The sequence below is a fragment of the Lissotriton helveticus genome, chromosome 2_1 (genome assembly GCF_964261635.1).
Source record: "Lissotriton helveticus chromosome 2_1, aLisHel1.1, whole genome shotgun sequence".
NCBI lineage: Eukaryota > Metazoa > Chordata > Amphibia > Caudata > Salamandridae > Lissotriton > Lissotriton helveticus.
The window spans coordinates 536889376-536908994 of record NC_136059.1 but is presented as its reverse complement, the minus strand read 5'-3'; the positions used below and the strand labels follow the sequence as shown (position 1 = coordinate 536908994).

The following is a 19619-nucleotide window of genomic DNA, read 5'->3' as shown; positions in this document are numbered from 1 at the left end:
GGTCTTCTTCGAACGGAATTGGGCACACGCTGGGCAATTTTGTTCGTTGTGCTCTGGTGATAAGCACTTGTTGCATACTGTATGCTTGTCAGTATGCGGGAATTTGGAGTGGCATTGTCGGCACCTTTTGAACGGGCTCCTTTCCATAGACAGCAGACCCACGTGGCGTCGAAAAGGCCCAACGGCCCGAGTCGACGACCGAATCAAGATGGAGAGGTTGGTCGAGTCAAGAAGTACCGAACAAGAACAATACCGTCACAGTCGAAGGCCTTTTGGCCTTTAAAAGTAATTAGTTTTGGTTTCCGAAGTTGGAGTAAAGGAATAACATCCGAACCCAATGGCGGAAACGAACAATCTGAGGATGGAGAAGATGCCCAAGCACACTGTAGTCCAGGGGAGGAGTCACCTATCTCGTGGTACTTCGAAGACTCTTCCAGGACAACAAAGTGCAATCATCCGGACCCAACACTAGGCGGCGATCTATGCACAAGATATGAAATCAGCAGACCACATGCCTCAAACACATGGTATTGGTGCTATTTATTCATTATACTAAACACTGTACGGGGGGGGGTGTTGAAAGTAGTCTCTGAAAGCAGAGGCGGAACCCCTAAAGGTGTCTGTGATGGATGAGAATTACTGGATGTAGACTCAAATGAGGATCTAGAACACATGCCCCAACATCTATGAGAGAGCCCTTCAAACGCTCTCCATGTGCTCTCAAAATGTTTTGGCAGACTGAACACTTCTGGTCAGTGAGGGTTTCTGGTTGATACAGAGACCATTAAGTCATTTTCACAGTTTCTTCTTAGCACAAGGAGTACATTTCACAAACATGTGCTACGGTTTGTGGAGAAAGAGTAAAGACAACTTTTTTCCCCCACGGAAATAAAAATCACAGAGTGGAAGATTACTCCTCAAGATGTCCAATGGTGGTACTAAACTGACCACTGGCTCACTTTAATTTCTCATACCTAAACATGTTTGGATAAGGTTTAAGGATTGCTGTCGTTAGATTTTTAAGGTTTAATTATCTATTTAAAAAGAAGAAGAAAATAATGAAAACCTGTCAGTAGGTTGGCACTTCCACTTACAAAGAAATCAGGGATCATGCACCCAGCTGACTCTACTCAATGTTCATATAGTCAGAGAGGATGATTCAGAATTACTTTAGACCTCAGCAAAGGCTTCAATCAGCTGAAGAAAAAGCAATCTTTAAGACAATTTTATTACAAATTCTCTGCAGCAGCAGTAGTAATCGAGTGAAACAAATGGTTCTTGACTAAATACTGACTGTGTTCAACAGGAGGTCAACTAAAGAATCCCTCATTTTAGGTGCAGCAAAAGAATCTATAGCGACCTCGTATGGTAGAAATGAAAGCCCATCCAATCGCTGGCTGCTACTGAAGGGGCGCGTGCTACAAGGATTGGCTATTGTTTGAATCTTATTTTAAACCACTATTAAATGAAATTCGTCAAGAATTCTCACCCTGGCAACAGGGAATATTTCAAGCAAGAAAATTAGACACTATTAATATTTGCTGTAATTTCAATACCATTATTCTTTTCGGACATGGTCAAAACAGAATCAAAAGGACACTTGATAAACAAACTTTAGGAATACTTACTCTGTGTAAAATCCAGAGATGGTGCAAATATTCTAAGCCTTGAAGCGTCATCAGCATATATGCTTTTATGTGAGCTGGAGTGAGCACAAGACTTGTATCCTTTATTATAACCTGCAAAACAGTAGCATTTGTACATTGAGGACTTTAGTTTAAGACCTTATGGAACTCTTATTTATTATAATCTTACATTTAAGATTAAAGGGCTAAGACACTCTTGCAAATCTGTTCTGTCATTAGTCAACAGGAAATGCATAATGTTTTGGCTACAGTTTGATCTTCAGATCTCATGCGTAACAAACACTAACTATTGCTTAAAAGGTCACATTTTCACACACTATGGGTTCCTGTTTAAACTCTCTCAATAACTTATCCGAGAGCCTAGGCATTCACTGAGCAAAACAATAACTTGTAGAAATTGACCTACATTTATGTATGTAAAATCTGCCACAACCTATGAATATGACCTAAAAAGATTTTAAGAGGGGGAGGGGGGCAGGGGGAGTTAACAGCCACAAGGCACTAAAGAAAGTTAGTAAAACAATTAAAAATCCAGTTTTAGTGAAGTTCACTCGATAGCGAAACAGAGGATACTTAGTTAAAACAGTGACTTAAAACTTAAGCAATAGAAATAAGAATCTCATGTAAACCTGTCCTTTGCCAAACATCATAAAATAATGTGGACATTTTGAGAAATCATTATACAAGAGTTACGAATCAATCCATTTTACCTCTAAGTCAGTTTCCATAAAATCAAACACAAGACTGATGTTGGATTTGTGGCCAAACGCATCAATGAGCTGCAAACAAAAATAAGAAAAATTAGAATAAATATTTATAAAATATATCTAATTTGTTGGACAGCTGAAGTTCAAAGTAAAAAGAAAACATGCCATGAAAAGAAATATGATATAAATGTGCCATTCTCTGAAATCCAATGGACTGTAGTTTCCGCCTCCATTTAGTAACAGAAAGTAAATACAACTAATTTCTCCATGTAAAGCAGCAGTTGCTCTCCATTGGTAGATATGTGCTATATAAATAGACCCAATAAAATTGAAATATGCCGATTGTTTTGTTGCTTTCATTTAATCAGTCCCAGGCTACATACTTCAACAGCGCACATAAGGCCCAAACTAATTACAAGTGAGGATACTCCCATAAACTCCTCACACCCCATGACTTGCAGGCACAATTCAAGGTCTACTACCAGATTACTCTCTGCTTCACATCCTCTCCACTGGCCCCCAACTGCCACTCAACCTCACTGTGCCCTCACAAGTCACTACATTAACCACAGAGCATATCCTATGAACCACATTTGTTAATCTAAGGTGACTCATTCAGGCTACACTATAAAACTTCCTGTTCTCACTTCTGCGATTCTCTGTTTAAACCCTTCACATTCATTACTTGTTCACAATTGGTAGGTAGTACTAGGTACCCACTATTCTCCATATCTGCCAAGCTCTTGCCTTTACTACAACAGCCTACTGCTGACCATTCCTCATCTTCAAACTACTGTCACGTACCCCAGTCCCTTTTATGCACTAAAATATAGCAATGCTTTGTCTTCAATTGCCATACCTGCCCTTTCCGCTCGTAATTCAGCAAATCCCCTCCATTCAGGTTTTCATTCCCTTCACTTGACGAAAGCTGTTCTAGCACACACAGCCAACTTCATCATCTTCTCTCCTCACAATTACCATCATATTACTTTAAAAATATATATACTGTGTTTGATAACATTGATAATCTTACTCCCTACTTTTCTCCCACAATGCCCTAACTCAGAGTTAAAAAGTGAACATTTGATCACTTGAAGGGGAAATCGGCACCTTGTCAATATTTGTAGTTATGGATTACATAGCAGTGAGGCAATCTGCAGTGTAGACTTTTCTGTATGGTATCTACACAGTAATTGAGACATAGAGGTGTTTCAAGTCGACCTGAACACTCTTTCTTCCAATTTTTGACAAACCGGTTTTTGGAGGAGTGAGTTCAAATGGAGAACAATCTTGTGAGGTTGGGGTTGTGGAGTGGGAGGTGATTGTCTGTAGTCTGGGTTAGGAGAATCCCTTTCATTCCCAGTCTTAATATCATTTGATTCTAACCAGCACCGTTCTTCTTAGGTCTGGAACCTGAAGGTTAAACGGGAAGCTGTGTGGTCTCTATCTTCACAGGTGAAAACACTATCAAGTGCATATTGTTAGTGGATTTAGTGGAATACTAGGGCAGAACCCAACCAGGGGGAGCCTGTGAAACATTGCTGGCCGTGGGGAAAATCTTCCCAAATGCAGAAATAAGTGGAAGCTGTTTTCAGCGTCAAGGATGTTCTGGTCCATCTGAGAACCCAGTGAGAGTTAGACTAATACACTGAGGGATAGTCCAAATCCAATTTATAGAGCCTCCTCTAAATATCAAGAGGAAAATTACAAGCTGGGTGAGTTGTGAAGGCAGGCCCTTATGCAGTTGCAAGGCTACACGAGCGGTCCAGTCTTTCTGTATATACAGCTTAGCCATAGGAGAAATAGGCCCAGAACCCACTGTCTCCAGACATTTCACTCCACCAGCATCATCTGTTTGAGAAAAAGCCCATCTCACAGAAGAACCATGATCAGTTGTACAGCTTCTGTTGTCAGGCCAACGGGATAAGTAAAATGTTACACCAGAGACAGATTGGTATGCCTGTTAGCATCTAAAACAAAATGCTGCTGAAAAGGATGGGGGGACTTAACAAAGTCACCACAGTGCAAGCCTTAAAGAGAACAACCTAAAGTCTGGTGGCTTGCCATAGAAGCAATGCCATTCAGGGCAGAAAAGATACCGAAACGAACAGGATGGGTCTTTAAAGTCTCAACTAATAAAATCTAGCAATCTCTGGCAAAAAAGGCTACACAAATTCAATGCTGGGGTCATAGAAGGGATCCAGCAGAGGAGTGTGCGCATGTTTAAAGTCACCATTTAGGGAAGAGGTGTGGCGCCGCGGCCAGGGCGACTGACGCTGGAATTTGGGGACCACGGTTCGATCCCCGGCTCCGGCGGCAGGTTAGCCCAGCACCATGTGACTCTGGGCAATAGCTCGCTTAATCTTCCCGACGGCCCCCAGCGCCTAGAGACCCTTACGGGTGATTGTGCGCTTTACAAATGTGGACTTTAGGGCCATAAAAGCTCTCCAACCTATTCAAAACAGTGGCACTGACCTTACAAATGCGCAACAGTCTAGATGGTCGACCAGAACTATGACCCTACTAAGCTAAAGAAAGGTCTGCATGTGTATGGCACAGAGCAGAAGCATTGATAATTAACTTCAAGTTAAGTTCAAACCACAAGAAAGTAGCACAGCAAACCCCAGTGGCCTTTCAACTGAGATGCCTAAACAGGGCATCTCCAGCACTTTGGGAACAATGGATTAAGGACCATGTTGAAGAGGCCCCTTGTCTGGTTACCCAGGGGACAGTGGAAGATCTAACCACCTCAGGTCCCACGGCATAGGTTCCTATGACTTATCAGCAATTAGTTTAAGAAAGAGGCAGGCATCACAACACCCAGGTGTTATACCATAAGCACACAAAGCAGGCTGGACAGGCAATCCACATCTTTTGGATGTCGGTCATCAACAAATTGCTACGCACCTTTAGGTGATAAGGGCACACAAAGTATTACTCTTACACCATGGGAGAAATCAGTCCTCATAGCCAAGTCTGGATACGACTAATGGATGGTCGCAGCTGATCTGTAGTCAGGGAATACAGGCTTCCTACCTGTATTCCAATGGGGAAATGGCCTAATGGTTCCACTTGTGTAAATCAGTGTAGTTTAGGTTTCCTGCCCCCAATTCCCCTGAGAATAAGAGATGTGCGAGATTAACATTTGGATATATGAGCAGTGGGGAACCCTTAGTTGGGGACCCTCACTGTGTATGTAGCCCCTAAGTTTGAAGGTGTAATGATAGGCAGCTTCTGACTGACATTCCTCGAATATACCCCTGCCTTCTTAGTTCATCTTCTCTTCGCTACTGAAGTCATTGCTAAGTTGCAGGCTTGCATTCCTGCACCTTTCAATGGGGCAGAGGCTTTGTGTTCACCTTCCCTGAATTAGGTAAGTCTCAGCAGATCAGCCTGTTGCCTGAGAGGTGAGAACATACACAAAGGACTAAGATTAGCACTACATATCTACACAAAAAAGATGGCTCGGCCACAACAGGACTAACGTTTGGTGGCAGCGGATTTATAGTTTATACCTGCATCCCAGTGGGTAGACTGCCTGCTAGCTCTCCCCCTGTAAGCAGTCATGGCCTCAACCCAAAATGTTTTGATACTTGAGGGTGTGGGTTCTCACTTATCTAGGTAGCCCTAAATGTTGTACAGTACATAATAAGTTGTAGTGGTGGTGAAAGTTGTCTTCCATTCCCCGTGTGTTCTCTTGTCTCTTTTTCCCCACGGTCTACCCATGAGGAAGTTAAGAGTACATGCTTGTTAATATTCACATAATTTTGTATGGAACGAGAAGGCTTTTCTGTAACCACTTCTCTGGAAGAGCCAGTTCCAGCAGACCAGCACATGGATTAGTAGGTGCAACAGATGACAAAAAGGCTATGGCCAAGGGAAGGCCTTGGACAGTGCTACATACCTACAAAAAAGAGATGGGTTGAATGCACAACCCAGCCTCAAAGTTTGTCTGTCTCCAACCTACAAAATCAATGGAACACTATATGGTGTTTGCTATGCAAAAGGAAAACAAAGTGACAGGGCGCCTTTGGTAGCTTGTGGCATGAAACTGGACACCATATTATGCCCAGTTGCCATGGTTTCTGTATATACCCTGCCCCTTTTGGCCTGTTCTGATTTCACATGTCTACAGTGAAGAACTCTATGCAGAGCAAAGCTGCTACCAGAGGTAAGATAACAACCAATGTCTTACCTGAGGTAGCAGGTATGCACTCCAAGGACAGAGGAAAAGACTTTGCTGCTGAGGCAACTTAACAGGTAAGGAGGCAGACTGCCTGCAAGTAGAAAACAGCCTTAATTCAGCACAGAGCTGGAGGCCTATTGTCCCCTGTGTTGCCTGGGACAGCTTTGATTTGCAAAGTCTGCAAAAACCTGAGGACTGTGACAACTGCCCAGCCTGCCCCTAGATTGCGATTACTGCACCTGTGGTGAAAGTTGAATCTCAAGACTTCACCAGATCACTAAAATGTACACACCTGCTTGCGTTCTTTCACTCTCTCCAAGCATTCCCAGTGCAATCAGTGCATCATACTCTGAGAGCTGTCCTGTGGGTAACCTTCCCTTGTCATGAGATCTATAACGTAATTTGATCTGACCGTCATCGGCCTGGACTCCCTAAGCTTGCATAAACTGTGTGCTGAGCCAATCTATTAACCAGAAGGCTACTGCAGAGGCACACTATAAACGTTTGGGATACCTATCCCAATGAGAGGGATTTGATTTAAAGTTCTGTGCCGACCTACTTTTAGAGAAAATAATTCACCATATTTTCACAGTAGTTCTGACGCTGCATTGATAATCGGTTAGCTAGTGAGGAGATGCCATAGAGAAGTCAAACATTAAACTCTATATACACAATGAATCATCCAGCAGAAATGTAGAACTTCTAAAATGTGCAAACAAAGCAGCACAGACAGTTCTAAGCTAACATACTTTATTTCATACTAGCTTACCCGTCGCGCGTTGCTGCGATCTCCGAAGAAAGGAAATTCAAGGAAACTCGTTATGATAACATTCAATTTACATTGTGTCATTTTTATTGAAACTTATTCATTTTAATATGGAAAACATTTCAAAGTGTCGTTTTAATTCTATTTATTTTTTTGAGTGCTTGTGGATACACGATTTATTGTTTTTCCGTCTTGTGCGTTCATCAGTATTCGAAAGATTATGAGGGCCCTGGAGGGCCGATATTTAAAAAAATGTAATGCCAGAAAGCTTCGCGGGAGTGTCCTCAACAACTTCCCAAAGTTTCATGGCGATCGGATGAATGGTGTTTTAATTCTATTTATTTTTTCGAGTGCTTTTGGATACACGATTTGTTGTTTTTCCGTCTGGTGCGTACATCAGTATTCGAAAGATTATGAGGGCCCTGGGGGGCCTATATTTAAAAAAATGTTATGCCAGAAACCTTCGCGGGAGTGTACAACTTCCCAAAGTTTCATGGCTATCGGATGAATGGTGTAGTAATGCATAAAGGACAAACAGACAGACAGACATACATTCGTTTTTATATATATAGATGATAAAGTGATGACTGGGGAAAAAAAACTCCTTCTTGCCCAGTACTTCATCCCAAAACTGCTGTGAAAGAAATTCCCCTTCTACCTACTACTGAAATTCTGCCACATTATTCAAACTCTACACCATACCATTCATGCCACATTATGTTCATATGTGGTGCTTAATCCAACTGACTATGGAATTTATAAGCACTAGTTAGTACCCTCTTCAGATGACCCTCATCTTGTTACGGCTGGGATGGTTTCAAGCTGCTGAGGGTAGAACATTTATTTTGTGAGTTTTGTACAGCTTTTGTTTTGCTTGTTACTTACCCCAATAATATTTGGATGACTTAGCTCCTGCAATAATTTAATCTCTCTGAGTGCTGTCCGGTTAATTCCTGTGATAAGCATATAAATTAGTAATTAAATAAAATGTTATAAATCTCAAAGTCATGACCATCTAAGATGTATATGCAAGCTACAAACATAATTTGTATTCGTAATAAAAATGGAAAGCTAACACTAAACACTAAAATATACCACAAACAGTAAATAGAATAAACACACACAAAAACAATTTCTGTAACACTTTTCAGTGTCTCATTGGTGACTTGACACTTTATCTGCAAAATCATAAACTTGAATGCAGCAGGATTTAAACATTTTTTTAAACGATATTTATTCTATCAGATTGTACATAGTGCACTGCTCTTTTCTCACAATATTACAGAGCTACATTTCCTTTTGCAGGAAGATTTGACATCTTTTGAATCCCCGTAGCCATTTATATCACTAATCTAATCTCTCACTGAGAATGACAAAATGTCCGACTACATGTTGACCATTCTAAGATGCAGTATTGAGTTAAGCAACAGTGATAAAAAGTAGTGCACATAAAAGCTGTGTTTTAAAATTAAGAAACATAGCGCACTATAGCAACATTAATCAGGACTGCAATCAGAGCTACTCTTTTCTTTAATTGCCACTACATGGCACATGATGAAGGGTCTCACTGTGTCTATACTAAAACACTGCACAACTGTACGAGTTGTAGGGGATAGGGATTGGCTGGGTGTAGTAAACATTGTGGTATTTTCACAAAAGTCTGCCCGCTGCATACCAGCTTGCAGAATGTGGAACTTTGTAATGAGCTGACATCCTTGTGCTCACAACACAACATCCTTAATGCCAGAGGAAAGCCATAATCGTTAGAATGTCACACAGTGCCAGGCATAAATTACGGATTACAAAGGCCAATTCTGTTTCAGCGGCCTCCATGAGAAAACTGTAAATTGAGTCATAATAAAAAACAATATAATTAATTAAAAGAATAATGGGTGTGAAGTACTTACCATCTTTAGCCTCCGATCTATGTCCCAGTTTAATCTGTAACACAACACATTTCGGTTACACAGGTCTACTTTTTGTTCCTGAAAACCACATTCATATGTTTCATTTTTTTCATATGATGTATTTAAGGAGTTGTTTATATTATGTAGTGATGCAGAACAACTTATTCAGCATGTAAAAGAGATCAGGCTCCTGTGCCAAAGGCTGTATCTCTGAAGGGAAAGCTTTAACGTAAGGCACAGACACAAATGCAGCTAGGTGAGCTAGGTCAGCAAGAAATTCAGCAGGATCAAAGAGATTGTCAATGTTTGTGATGTGCACTGATTTAGAGTTTTGGAGAATCCAGACTGGTGATGAATTTTAAAAGTTAAAAGCATGTTTAAGAAGAGGGTTACCATGATGTACATACAATGAATGGTTTGAAAAGAAAAGAAAGTGACTCTACAAACACCATACTTGAAGAACAGACCAATATATTCACTTATAATTCCAAATTGGGACACCGTCAAGCTTATCAACAACTGCAAGAGCAAGAAATAAATTTAACATCTAGCTTACGATACTTGATAAGACAACAATCAAATATCCAAAAACTGTCAGTAACAACCATTGATAAAAATCAGAAAATAAAATTATAAGCATTTTTTAAACGTGTTGATATTTGTGCACATGACAGCAGCTGGCTACTATTACTTAAAGTTATAAAGAGTAAACAGCTCTTTTTGTGGAAGATATCAAAAGTTACTCGAACATTTACACTCGGGTAACAGTAGATGTATACAGTTCAACATGGATGGCTAACATGGAGATGAATTTAAGCAGGTTCCTTTTCCCATATGAATCCAGTTTCATCGCATCGTGGAAGTCTGGGTAATATTTTTATTGTTAGCTTAACCACATATCCAAAGCTGTAGTCAAATGATATTTTTATTCAGATTTTTCTTATCTCATCATTGTCAGCTTACATTTCTTTAAAGTTTTGGGTAAGCCTGATCATTTACAGTCAGAAAAGAGAGTGAAGAAATGGTGCAAGGAAGTTCTACCAAGCCAGACAATCAAATCACCCATCCTCACACACAATCAAGATACACAGAGAACTCAAGAGTGTCACATTTGCGAATTTCATAGGACTTCCTACTAATGGGTTCTATTATATTCAGACACTCGCCGGATAAAATGCCTTGGAAATGTAAATGGATATGGATTTCTCATAAGTAACCGAGGAAACAGACCGTGGGCAAGAACGTACAATCTATTTATATCTATAAGATGCTAATATTTGTAAACCTGTGCACACCTGAAACCTGTGAAATGATCTCCCCACAAAACAAGCATTGGCATAGCCAATAGGTCTCGCATTTGGTACCTTATAAGTGTTTAGCCATGCAACAGTTGGTGCTGTTTCAAGAAGGATATTCTGCTGCATAACTAAATACTTCTAGGCAAGAAGCAAGACCTATTGGCTATGCCAATGTTCGTTTGTTTTTTGTTGCTGTTTTGTTTAAGTTGCCAGATCTACAATAGCTGGACATGGTTTTTGTTAACAGTTCTTTGCATCAAATGAACTTGTTTTCATTGCTCTGAATGTTGTTTCCATTCTGGTTGTAGGAGGCAGTCATTCCCGGGGGTGTGGGGGCTGCCTAGCTGTGCGCATGTGCCGAACTTTGCAACTGAGAAAAAGTCTGGTGCAGGCGCAATTTACAAGTGTGGAGTGAGTGAGCCCCAGGCAGCATGACTCACTCACACAGGAGTTCATGCGCTGCACCTGCATACTCATCATGGTTTAAGGAAACTCGACCCACTCCCTCCCAGGCATAGAACACATATTAACCAAGAAACTCTGAGAAGAGCCTGCCTGTTGCACTGACGGCTGGTGGTGTGTGTGCCTGGTGGAAGCGTGCACTGACGGCTGGTGGTGTGTGTGCCAGGTGAAAGCGTGCACTGACGGCTGGTGGTGTGTGTGCCCGGTTAAAGCGTGCATTGACGGCTGGTGGTGTGTGTGCCCGGTGGAAGAGTGCCCTGGCGGCTGGTGGGGTGTGTGTGCCTGGTGGAAGCGTGCACTGACGGCTGGTGGTGTGTGCCTGGTGGAAGCGTGCACTGACGGCTGGTGGTGTGTGTGCCTTGTGGAAGTGTGTACTGATGGCTGGCGGTGTGTGTGCCCGGTGAAAGTGTGCACGGACGGCTCGTGGTGTGTGTGCCTGGAGGAAGCGTGCACTGACGACTGGTGGTGTGTGTGCCTGGTGGAAGCGTGCACTGACGGTTGGTGGTGTGTGGGCCTGGTGGAAGCGTGCAATGACGGCTCGTGGTGTGTGTGCCTGGTGGAAGCATGCACTGATGGCTGGTGGTGTGTGTGCCTGGTGAAAGCGTGCAATGAAGGCTCGTGGTGTGTGTGCCTGGTGGAAGCATGCACTGATGGCTGGTGGTGTGTGTGCCTGGTGAAAGCGTGCACTGACGACTGATGGTGTGTGTGCCTGGTGGAAGCAGGAGCATTCAGTGATAGAAGACACAAATGAAACTGACGAAGAGGGAGGGGGAGAAGGGAGGGGGGGGGAGTGCGAGCAGAGGAGCATGATTCACAGCTAGAAGACATAAATGAAGCTGACCGATGGCTGGTAGTGTGTGTGCCTGGTGAAAGTGTGCACTGACGGCTGGTGGTGTGTGTGCCTGGAGGAAGCGTGCACTGGCGGCTGGTGGTGTGTGTGCCTGGTGGAAGCGTGCACTGACGGCTGGTGGTGTGTGTGCCTGGTGGAAGCGTACAATGACGGCTGGTGGTGTGTGTGCCTGGTGGAAGCGTGCAATGACGGCTGGTGGTGTGTGTGCCTGGTGGAAGCGTGCAATGACGGTTGGTAGAAGCGTGCACTGACGTCTGGTGATGTGTGTGCCTGGTGGAAGCGTGCACTGAAGGCAGGTGGTGTGTGTGCCTGGTGAAAGCGTGCACTGACGACTGATGGTGTGTGTGCCTGGTGGAAGCAGGAGCATTCACAGTGACAGAAGACACAAATGAAACTGACGAAGAGGGAGGGGGAGAAGGGAGGGGGGAGTGCGAGCAGAGGAGCATGATTCACAGCTAGAAGACACAAATTAAGCTGACCAGGAGGGAGGGGAAAAAGGGAGGGTAGTAGTGCAAGCAGAGGAGCCTGATTACAGCAATAAAAACACAGATGGCAGCTGTGCACGTGCACGAGCTCGTGAACGCAAGCTGTAGGCCAGCAAAAGCCTCTGGTGGCACTTTTAAAAGCCACTTACTAAAGGTCTCGCAGGCGAGACCTAAAAAAGACTATGACCTGGGGAGATGACAGAGGTTTACAAATGCCTAGGCTGAAAATAATTAAGCACCACAGGGAGCATGTCATCCTTCCGGGCGCCAACTTTTTTTCATTACAAGAGGTTTAAAAAAGGTCTGCAGAAAAGGCATACATTAATGAACCCTCCTAAAACATGCAAAAGCAACTAGAAACGCCAACCGAGACAAGACACTTGAGAAGGCATGTGCAGCGGCACTCAAAAGGAGCATCTATTAGTAAAGCCAGGACTAGGTGTAACTGCTATGCTTTAGTGGAGTAGTAACAACACGAAAAGGGACCGTTAAGCCATCATAAAGGGGTAATTTCAGTGAGTAAACCTATCATGCTTCAAACCTATCTCACTCTTGTAAGGAAAAAGCAATTTGACTGTAAAATATTTTTTAATTACTAAATGCACCCAGAAACCAACAAAAAAGAAATCAAATAGTAGAACAAGAGCAGGCGGGACCTGAACGCTAGATGCAGTAGAGAGGCATTGGACAGGTTGTACTATTTTGGCAATAGACTACTACATTGGAAGGCATGAAATACAGGAGTATCAACTCCATCTCATCGGAGGTTTTAATACAGGTGCAAAAAGTGACCTACAGAGCACGAAAATGATAAAATAGTAATTTTGTTTTTCAACCACAGCTGAACAAAAGAGAGGGCATGTATTGATAAAGAACATAAAAGAGGAAAAATGAGGAAAGAATAAGTAGGTAAACAACAAACTGCCATTCTAAAACTAAGAAAACCCAGAAAACAGATAGGGGAGTGAGGCAACTTGACCATAAAACAATCCCTATTTCACAGTACAACTTTGAACGTTTCCCATGCAACGGCTCTGCTGACTATTAAGTTCCAGGTTTGTTCAAAATATCGTTGTGTCACATATTTAATCTCTTCACCAAAGGTGCATTGCGTCAGTGCCTTTGAGCGGAGCTGCTACATTAGCATTCAGAGTTTGTGATGTGCGTCAGTGAATTGAACCAGTTATGGAGAGTGATTGGATAGATGTCCGCCCAGTAATCCAGTCTCTGCACCGGTTTCATGCCTTGTGGCCATCCCTATACAATTACTCTATCCACCTTATAATTCAAGTTGAACCATAACCAGCTAAGTTCCCCCACCCGTATGAGGGGTTAAATCAACTCTGAATCATCCCTCTAACTGATCGTTGCCTTCTGTAAACCAGTTAACCCTAACTATGTTTAAGTAGCAGGGAACTGTCTGCAGTCCAAAGCTGCAGCCCTAATAGAAAGCAGACACTACAAGCAGCAAGACAGACCTTCCAGATGCCTTTAGTTTTAAATATATGTCTTGTATTGTAGTATCAGTAAAATCCATTCTTTTCCTTCACTCTATTCCTCTAAAGTAGTGTGTTTGGGAGCTAAGAAAAGGGTGAAGTAAAAATACATTTACAAATATGATCTATTTCCTAACGTGTATCAAGTTGATTTCAAAAGAGACTATTTTAGTCTCCAGTGCCACCTTGGAGCTATGGATTGTATCAATGCTCTTTGCTTCAGGCTCCGCATCCACGGTTGCCTGCCCACCCCCTCTTTGCTCACATGGTTTACCATATCTCTTGGTTGCACCACTGCATGCTGAAGAATCCGATTGGCCTGTGCAGGTTTGCTTGCTTGATCTTTCTCTACGATAATGCAACGCTCGCTTCTCTTTTCAGATATCACTCTGCTAATCTGGTGGGTGGACTGTGTCTATTTTTCCATGCTCAAAGTATGTTCTGCCTCAATGGTCCTGGCGTCTGCCATCCCTCCTGCCAGTCTTTTTAGGGTGTCTGATTATCGAAGTGCACCTGTGTTATATTGCAATTCTTCCTTTGGTTGTCACCAGTCTTTCACCCAGGAGTTGTAGTGTGCCAAAACCCAACATTCTAGCACTTACTTTCTCAACTGATCTGTTTTTTATGCTGCCCATAGGTTGTTCCCAACTAACATCATTCACATTTGCCGTTCCTCTCTATTAAAGCTTCTTCTGACCAGAGACCATGGCCAGATCAGTCCAATTATGTCCCAGTTACGCAGTAGGTGCCTACCCCATTCAAGCAACTTAACTTACCATCAGCAAGACCAGTCCTCTTCCCCTTGATGCCAGAACTCTCTTGTATGCCTAATGTAGCAACAATCTAAGCAAATCAGTCAGGACATTCAAATGATACCCTGCTTATGGATTCTGTAATGATGATCATAAATCACATTCAAATGATACCCTGCTTATGGATTCTGTAATGATGATCATAAATCACATTCAAATGATACCCTGCTTATGGATTCTGTAATGATGATCATAAATCACATTCAAATGATACCCTGCTTATGGATTCTGTAATGATGATCATAAATCACATTCAAATGATACCCTGCTTATGGGTTCTGTAATGATGATCATAAATCACATTCAAATGATACCCTGCTTATGGATTCTGTAAAGATGATCATAAATCACATTCAAATGATACCCTGCTTATGGATTCTGTAATGATGATCATAAATCACATTCAAATGATACCCTGCTTATGGATTCTGTAATGATGATCATAAATCACATTCAAATGATACCCTGCTTATGGATTCTGTAATGATGATCATAAATCACTCCAAAAGAGACAACTGATGCTTTGAATAAGCTGGAGATATATTTATTGTGTATCTCATCCACCCGCGTTCCTTTCAACCTTCCCTCATAAAACCTTCACAACCATTTTATATTTCACAATCCTTTCGAAGGATTACACCATCAGTATGTGTAGGTAGAAAGGAGTATACCACAATGCTCCCTTCATACAAAAATACAACAAAATTAAAAGTAGAACATGGTAAAGTAACCTGCAATACATCATGTACACGTAACAAACAAACAGCTTGGAATGTGTACAGATTCTAATGCAAAATAAAATCTTCATGGTAGTATTGTTTCTAGTCCGATCTTGGTCTCTTCTATTCTCACTATTCTTCCCTATTATCTTCTCTCTCTCGCTCATGACCAGCTCTAAAATCCATTTTCCTTTTCAACTCAAATGTTTTGTCAACATTTCTTTTCAGGACTCATAACGACAACAATCCATTCCCTGTTTCTATAGCATCCTTGAATCCTTGAATAATTTAACAACTTTGATGATTTTTATCGAAAATTGTAACCAACGAGCACACCCAACCAGAACCATGATTTAAACCCAGTTACTCACCTCAACCTTGAGCTCTGTGGCACATTATCTCAGATCAAATCTCTTTTTTTTATTTTGTAAATATATCGCACACTTATCCAAGTACCAGGAGGTTCATCTTGAAGACCCTAATTCCATTTCATCCATATTAGACAGACCATAGATGAGGGAACTCACCATTTAAACATTGCAAACAGCGAGTTTCCTGTGGTATCAAACAGAGACAACCTTTAAGCCGAAACATGCATCTGTAATTCTCAATTCCAATCTAAGCCACATGCTTTGGATAGTTGCATTCTTTATTTCAATCTATAAATCCTTTCCACTGCACCATTAGTTTATGCATGGCACAAAGAGGATTTTTATGCTCAATTCCATACTTTACTAGATAGTTTTCCATGAACAGAACATAATTCCTTTACATAAGAGTAAAACCCTTGGCTAACTTTCACGTGAAAAAAGCCACCTAAACATTTGATAATTCCATCACTCACTGGTAATATGTCCTGCAATTTGAATTTCAACCCATCTTGAATACAAATCTAAGAGTACAGTCAAGTATGGCGTGGAATGTTTCCCAGATATTGGTTCAACCAAATCAATCACTACTTATTCCCAAGGGTATGTGGGCAACTCATGACAAACCCACGGCTGCTGCCTCACTTTCATATGCGTTATTGTTTTTGCACTCCTTACATTCTCTTACCACAGGTTCAACATCCTTAACTAAAGCCGGCCACCAAAAATCAAAACATTGTCTTTCGTTAGTTTTCACAATGCCAATGTGTGCTTCATGTGCCAGACTCGACAAATGTTCTGACTCTCATACTGGAGGTATCAATCTTGTACCACACAATATCATAACCGTATCTACTGCCAGTTCCTCTTCCACCAACCACTACACAATTCCTATATCACGCATATTGTTCTCGTTCAGTTTGTCATCATTTTCTAACTGTATACCTCTAGTCAAGACCTCATCTTTATAGTTCAAATTGTTTTATTGGATATGGTGCAGTCAGTAACAACACACCCACCTACAACCACAGGCCGGCAGGTTACCACTTATTCAAAATCAAAAGGCAAGTATGAGAGTCAGAGAAACGGAGAAGAAAGAGGACAGATTTCCACCCACAGTGTACATTGAGACATGGTAAGGATCTAAGGCTGGTGGTCCCTCAGTGGAGGCAGTGGGTTCGTTAGTGGCGTCGTGGGGAATCGTAGGAATCTTAGGTAGTGAGGGCAGGTGAGCTCAATGAACTCGGAGTATAAGTATGCCATCGTGGTACCCCAGGTCTTATCGAATTTGGGCAATGTATGGCTGTCATCCTTTCCATTCCAACAACCTCCCAAATTTAGTGTAACCAGTCTAACTTCGTCGGGACGTCGGGTGTGCCCCACTTCGCCGGGAGAACCTGCTTGGCAGCCCCTAGAGCTAGAGTGATCGCCCTGCCCCTACATGACCGGAGGGGATACGTGAGAGGATTGGGTAGTCCCAGCAGGATATAGCTAGGGAATCTGGGGAGTTCGGTCTGATAAATTTCGTCAATTACGGGCAGGATAGTCTCCCGAAAAGCCTATATCTTAGGACAATGTCACAGAATATGGGACAATGTACCCTCCTGCCCGCACCTGCGGCAGCAGAGATCGCTGCAGCAGGGATTCTATTTAGCAACCCTCGCCGGGGTGTAATACCAATAGTGGGCAATTTTCAGGAGCATATCTTTCCCCGTGGTGCAACACAATGATGCCCGGGCCCTGTGTATAATATCTGCCCATTCCTTAGGGGAGAACTCCCGACTCCGCTCTGCTTCCCACCTACGCTGCGCTGGGGATTTGGCCTGCATTCACGACTTGTTGAGAAAGCCATAAATATCGGACAGAAGACATTTGTTGGAGGTGCGGGTGATGTACCAAACTTCAAATTTCGTGAGGAGCCGACCCGTATGCGGATGGATCTGCAGCTGAGTGACCCAGTGGCGCAGCTCCAAGTACTGGCAGTACGCTGCCTTGGGGATCCCATAATGAGCCACCAATCTGGGATAATCTAGGATTCCCCACTCAAAGAGATCGCCAAATGACCTCATCTTTAAATATGGCTTCCTTCAATTCTTCTTCAGAAATAACACCCTCTATTAACACGCACACTTTGACTTCCTATTCAATCCAGTCTGAAATCTTGTGCTCATCTGCTCCATTTTCATCAACTTCCACCGATCTAGATTAAAAAACAAAAACACTGACAACTGTTAATTCTAGGAACATAAACAACTGAAAATGAACATTTATGTAAGACAATTGTTCTACCTCCTTTTTCTGGCAGATATCCAATTTAATGCTTACCTAGTTAGAATTTCTACCTATGGCGTGTGATCAGTTGTTACACTAACATTCCTAAATTGACTTAAGGTCCAATATACTGCCAATACCTCTCATTCAATCACAGAGTAATTTATTCGAGACCTGCGAAGAGCACAGGAAGCACAAGCAATAACTGATTCTTTTCCCTTTTATTCTCTGAATTAAAAGTGCTATTAACCCTTTTGGGCTGGCATTTGGCACAACAGCAGTCTTATCACTAGACAAGAAAGCCTGCAGAGAAGTTGCCTTATGAAGCTCCTCTTTGACTAAGCTAAATTCTGCTCTGCATTCATCATCCCAAATGAACGGCACAGGTTGTTCCAGTAATCTCTTCAACTGAAGGGTCTTGCTAGCATATTTTCTAGTAATCTTGCTATAGTATTCAACCATACCAAGGGATGAAACCAATTCACTCATGTTGACTGGTGCTTTCCATGATCCGATGGTGCCCAACATCTCCTGTGTTAGACTAATTCCTTCTCCAGTTATACGATAACCTTATTGGTTTACTTCTGTGACTCTAACCCTGCACTTGCCAGGCTTTAAAGTCAATCCTGACTGTAGTAATCTTATAAGAACTTCAAGAAGAAATCAATCACGTTCTTCCTAAGATTTACCAAAAATCTGACAATTACCCTTCGTACCAATTGACACGTGACAGACCTTTCAAAACCACACTCATCGTTCGTTGGAAAACTGAGGCTGTGGCTACCAACCAAAGGCATTCTAATGAACTTAAAAGCACCCATGAAAATAATGAGTGGTTATTATGAGTCTGCTTCCACCATTATCTGACAACAGGCTAAAGTGAGATATAATGTTTAAAAATATCTTGCACTTGCCAAAGTATAAATCATTTTATCAGGTTTGTGGAAATGGAAAAGATTGATACATAAACTGATCTAACCATCTGCCTTTTTGCCCATCATTAAGGAGCTACCTATCTTGTGGTCTCCATAATACCAATTTTGCACAATCTATCAAGTTTTCATGCTACTTAATTTTGTATCCTCAAGGATGGCATCTAGCTTTAGATGAAACTGTAACACTTATCTTTATCTGACGTTTGTATCCTTTCAAATGACCTACTTTGCTGTGAAAACCATCTTTGTATTTTACTTCAACGCACTCATAGGTCTCACCGATACGCTGAACCACAGCTTGATGCTCAACAGTGGGTTTAAGTGTCACCCTCTATTGAACTTGGTGTGGCCAGAAAAAAATTATATCACCCATAGGAGATACATAAATCTTCGCCACAGCATGTCTGCTCTTTAAACAAAGAAGCTAAAAAAGACTACATTCTTATTGGCGCCCCTTCATAGCTTCCTGGTCTGTTATCTATGGCATTCAACTTATTAGTTTTCTCAAAGTACTCCATGAATATATTCTTATACAATATTTTGCAATGACAACACAAATCATATATCCATACCTGTACAATCTCTTAGGGGTGCGTCTTGGTATTTGTTTTCCACCTGTAATGCCACCTTATCACGCACTTCCTTAACATCATCCCGACACTACTTTTTATTTTACTTCGGCAGATTTTAAAGAAACGCTCTTTCCCACCA

General features: G+C 42.0%; 1 protein-coding gene across 1 annotated transcript in view; it reads right to left on the bottom strand.

Annotated features, from left to right (window-relative positions):
- The window catches only part of CDK7 (cyclin dependent kinase 7), a 212340-nt gene that overhangs the window by 134398 nt on the left and 58323 nt on the right, over positions 1–19619 (bottom strand). Inside the window, exons 3-6 of the mRNA XM_078677314.1 lie at positions 9213–9246; positions 8191–8258; positions 2357–2425; positions 1629–1739 (exon numbers count right to left, since the gene is read on the bottom strand). Coding sequence (XP_078533440.1) covers positions 1629–1739; positions 2357–2425; positions 8191–8258; positions 9213–9246 — 282 coding nt within the window. The remainder of the gene's footprint in view (positions 1–1628; positions 1740–2356; positions 2426–8190; positions 8259–9212; positions 9247–19619) is intronic.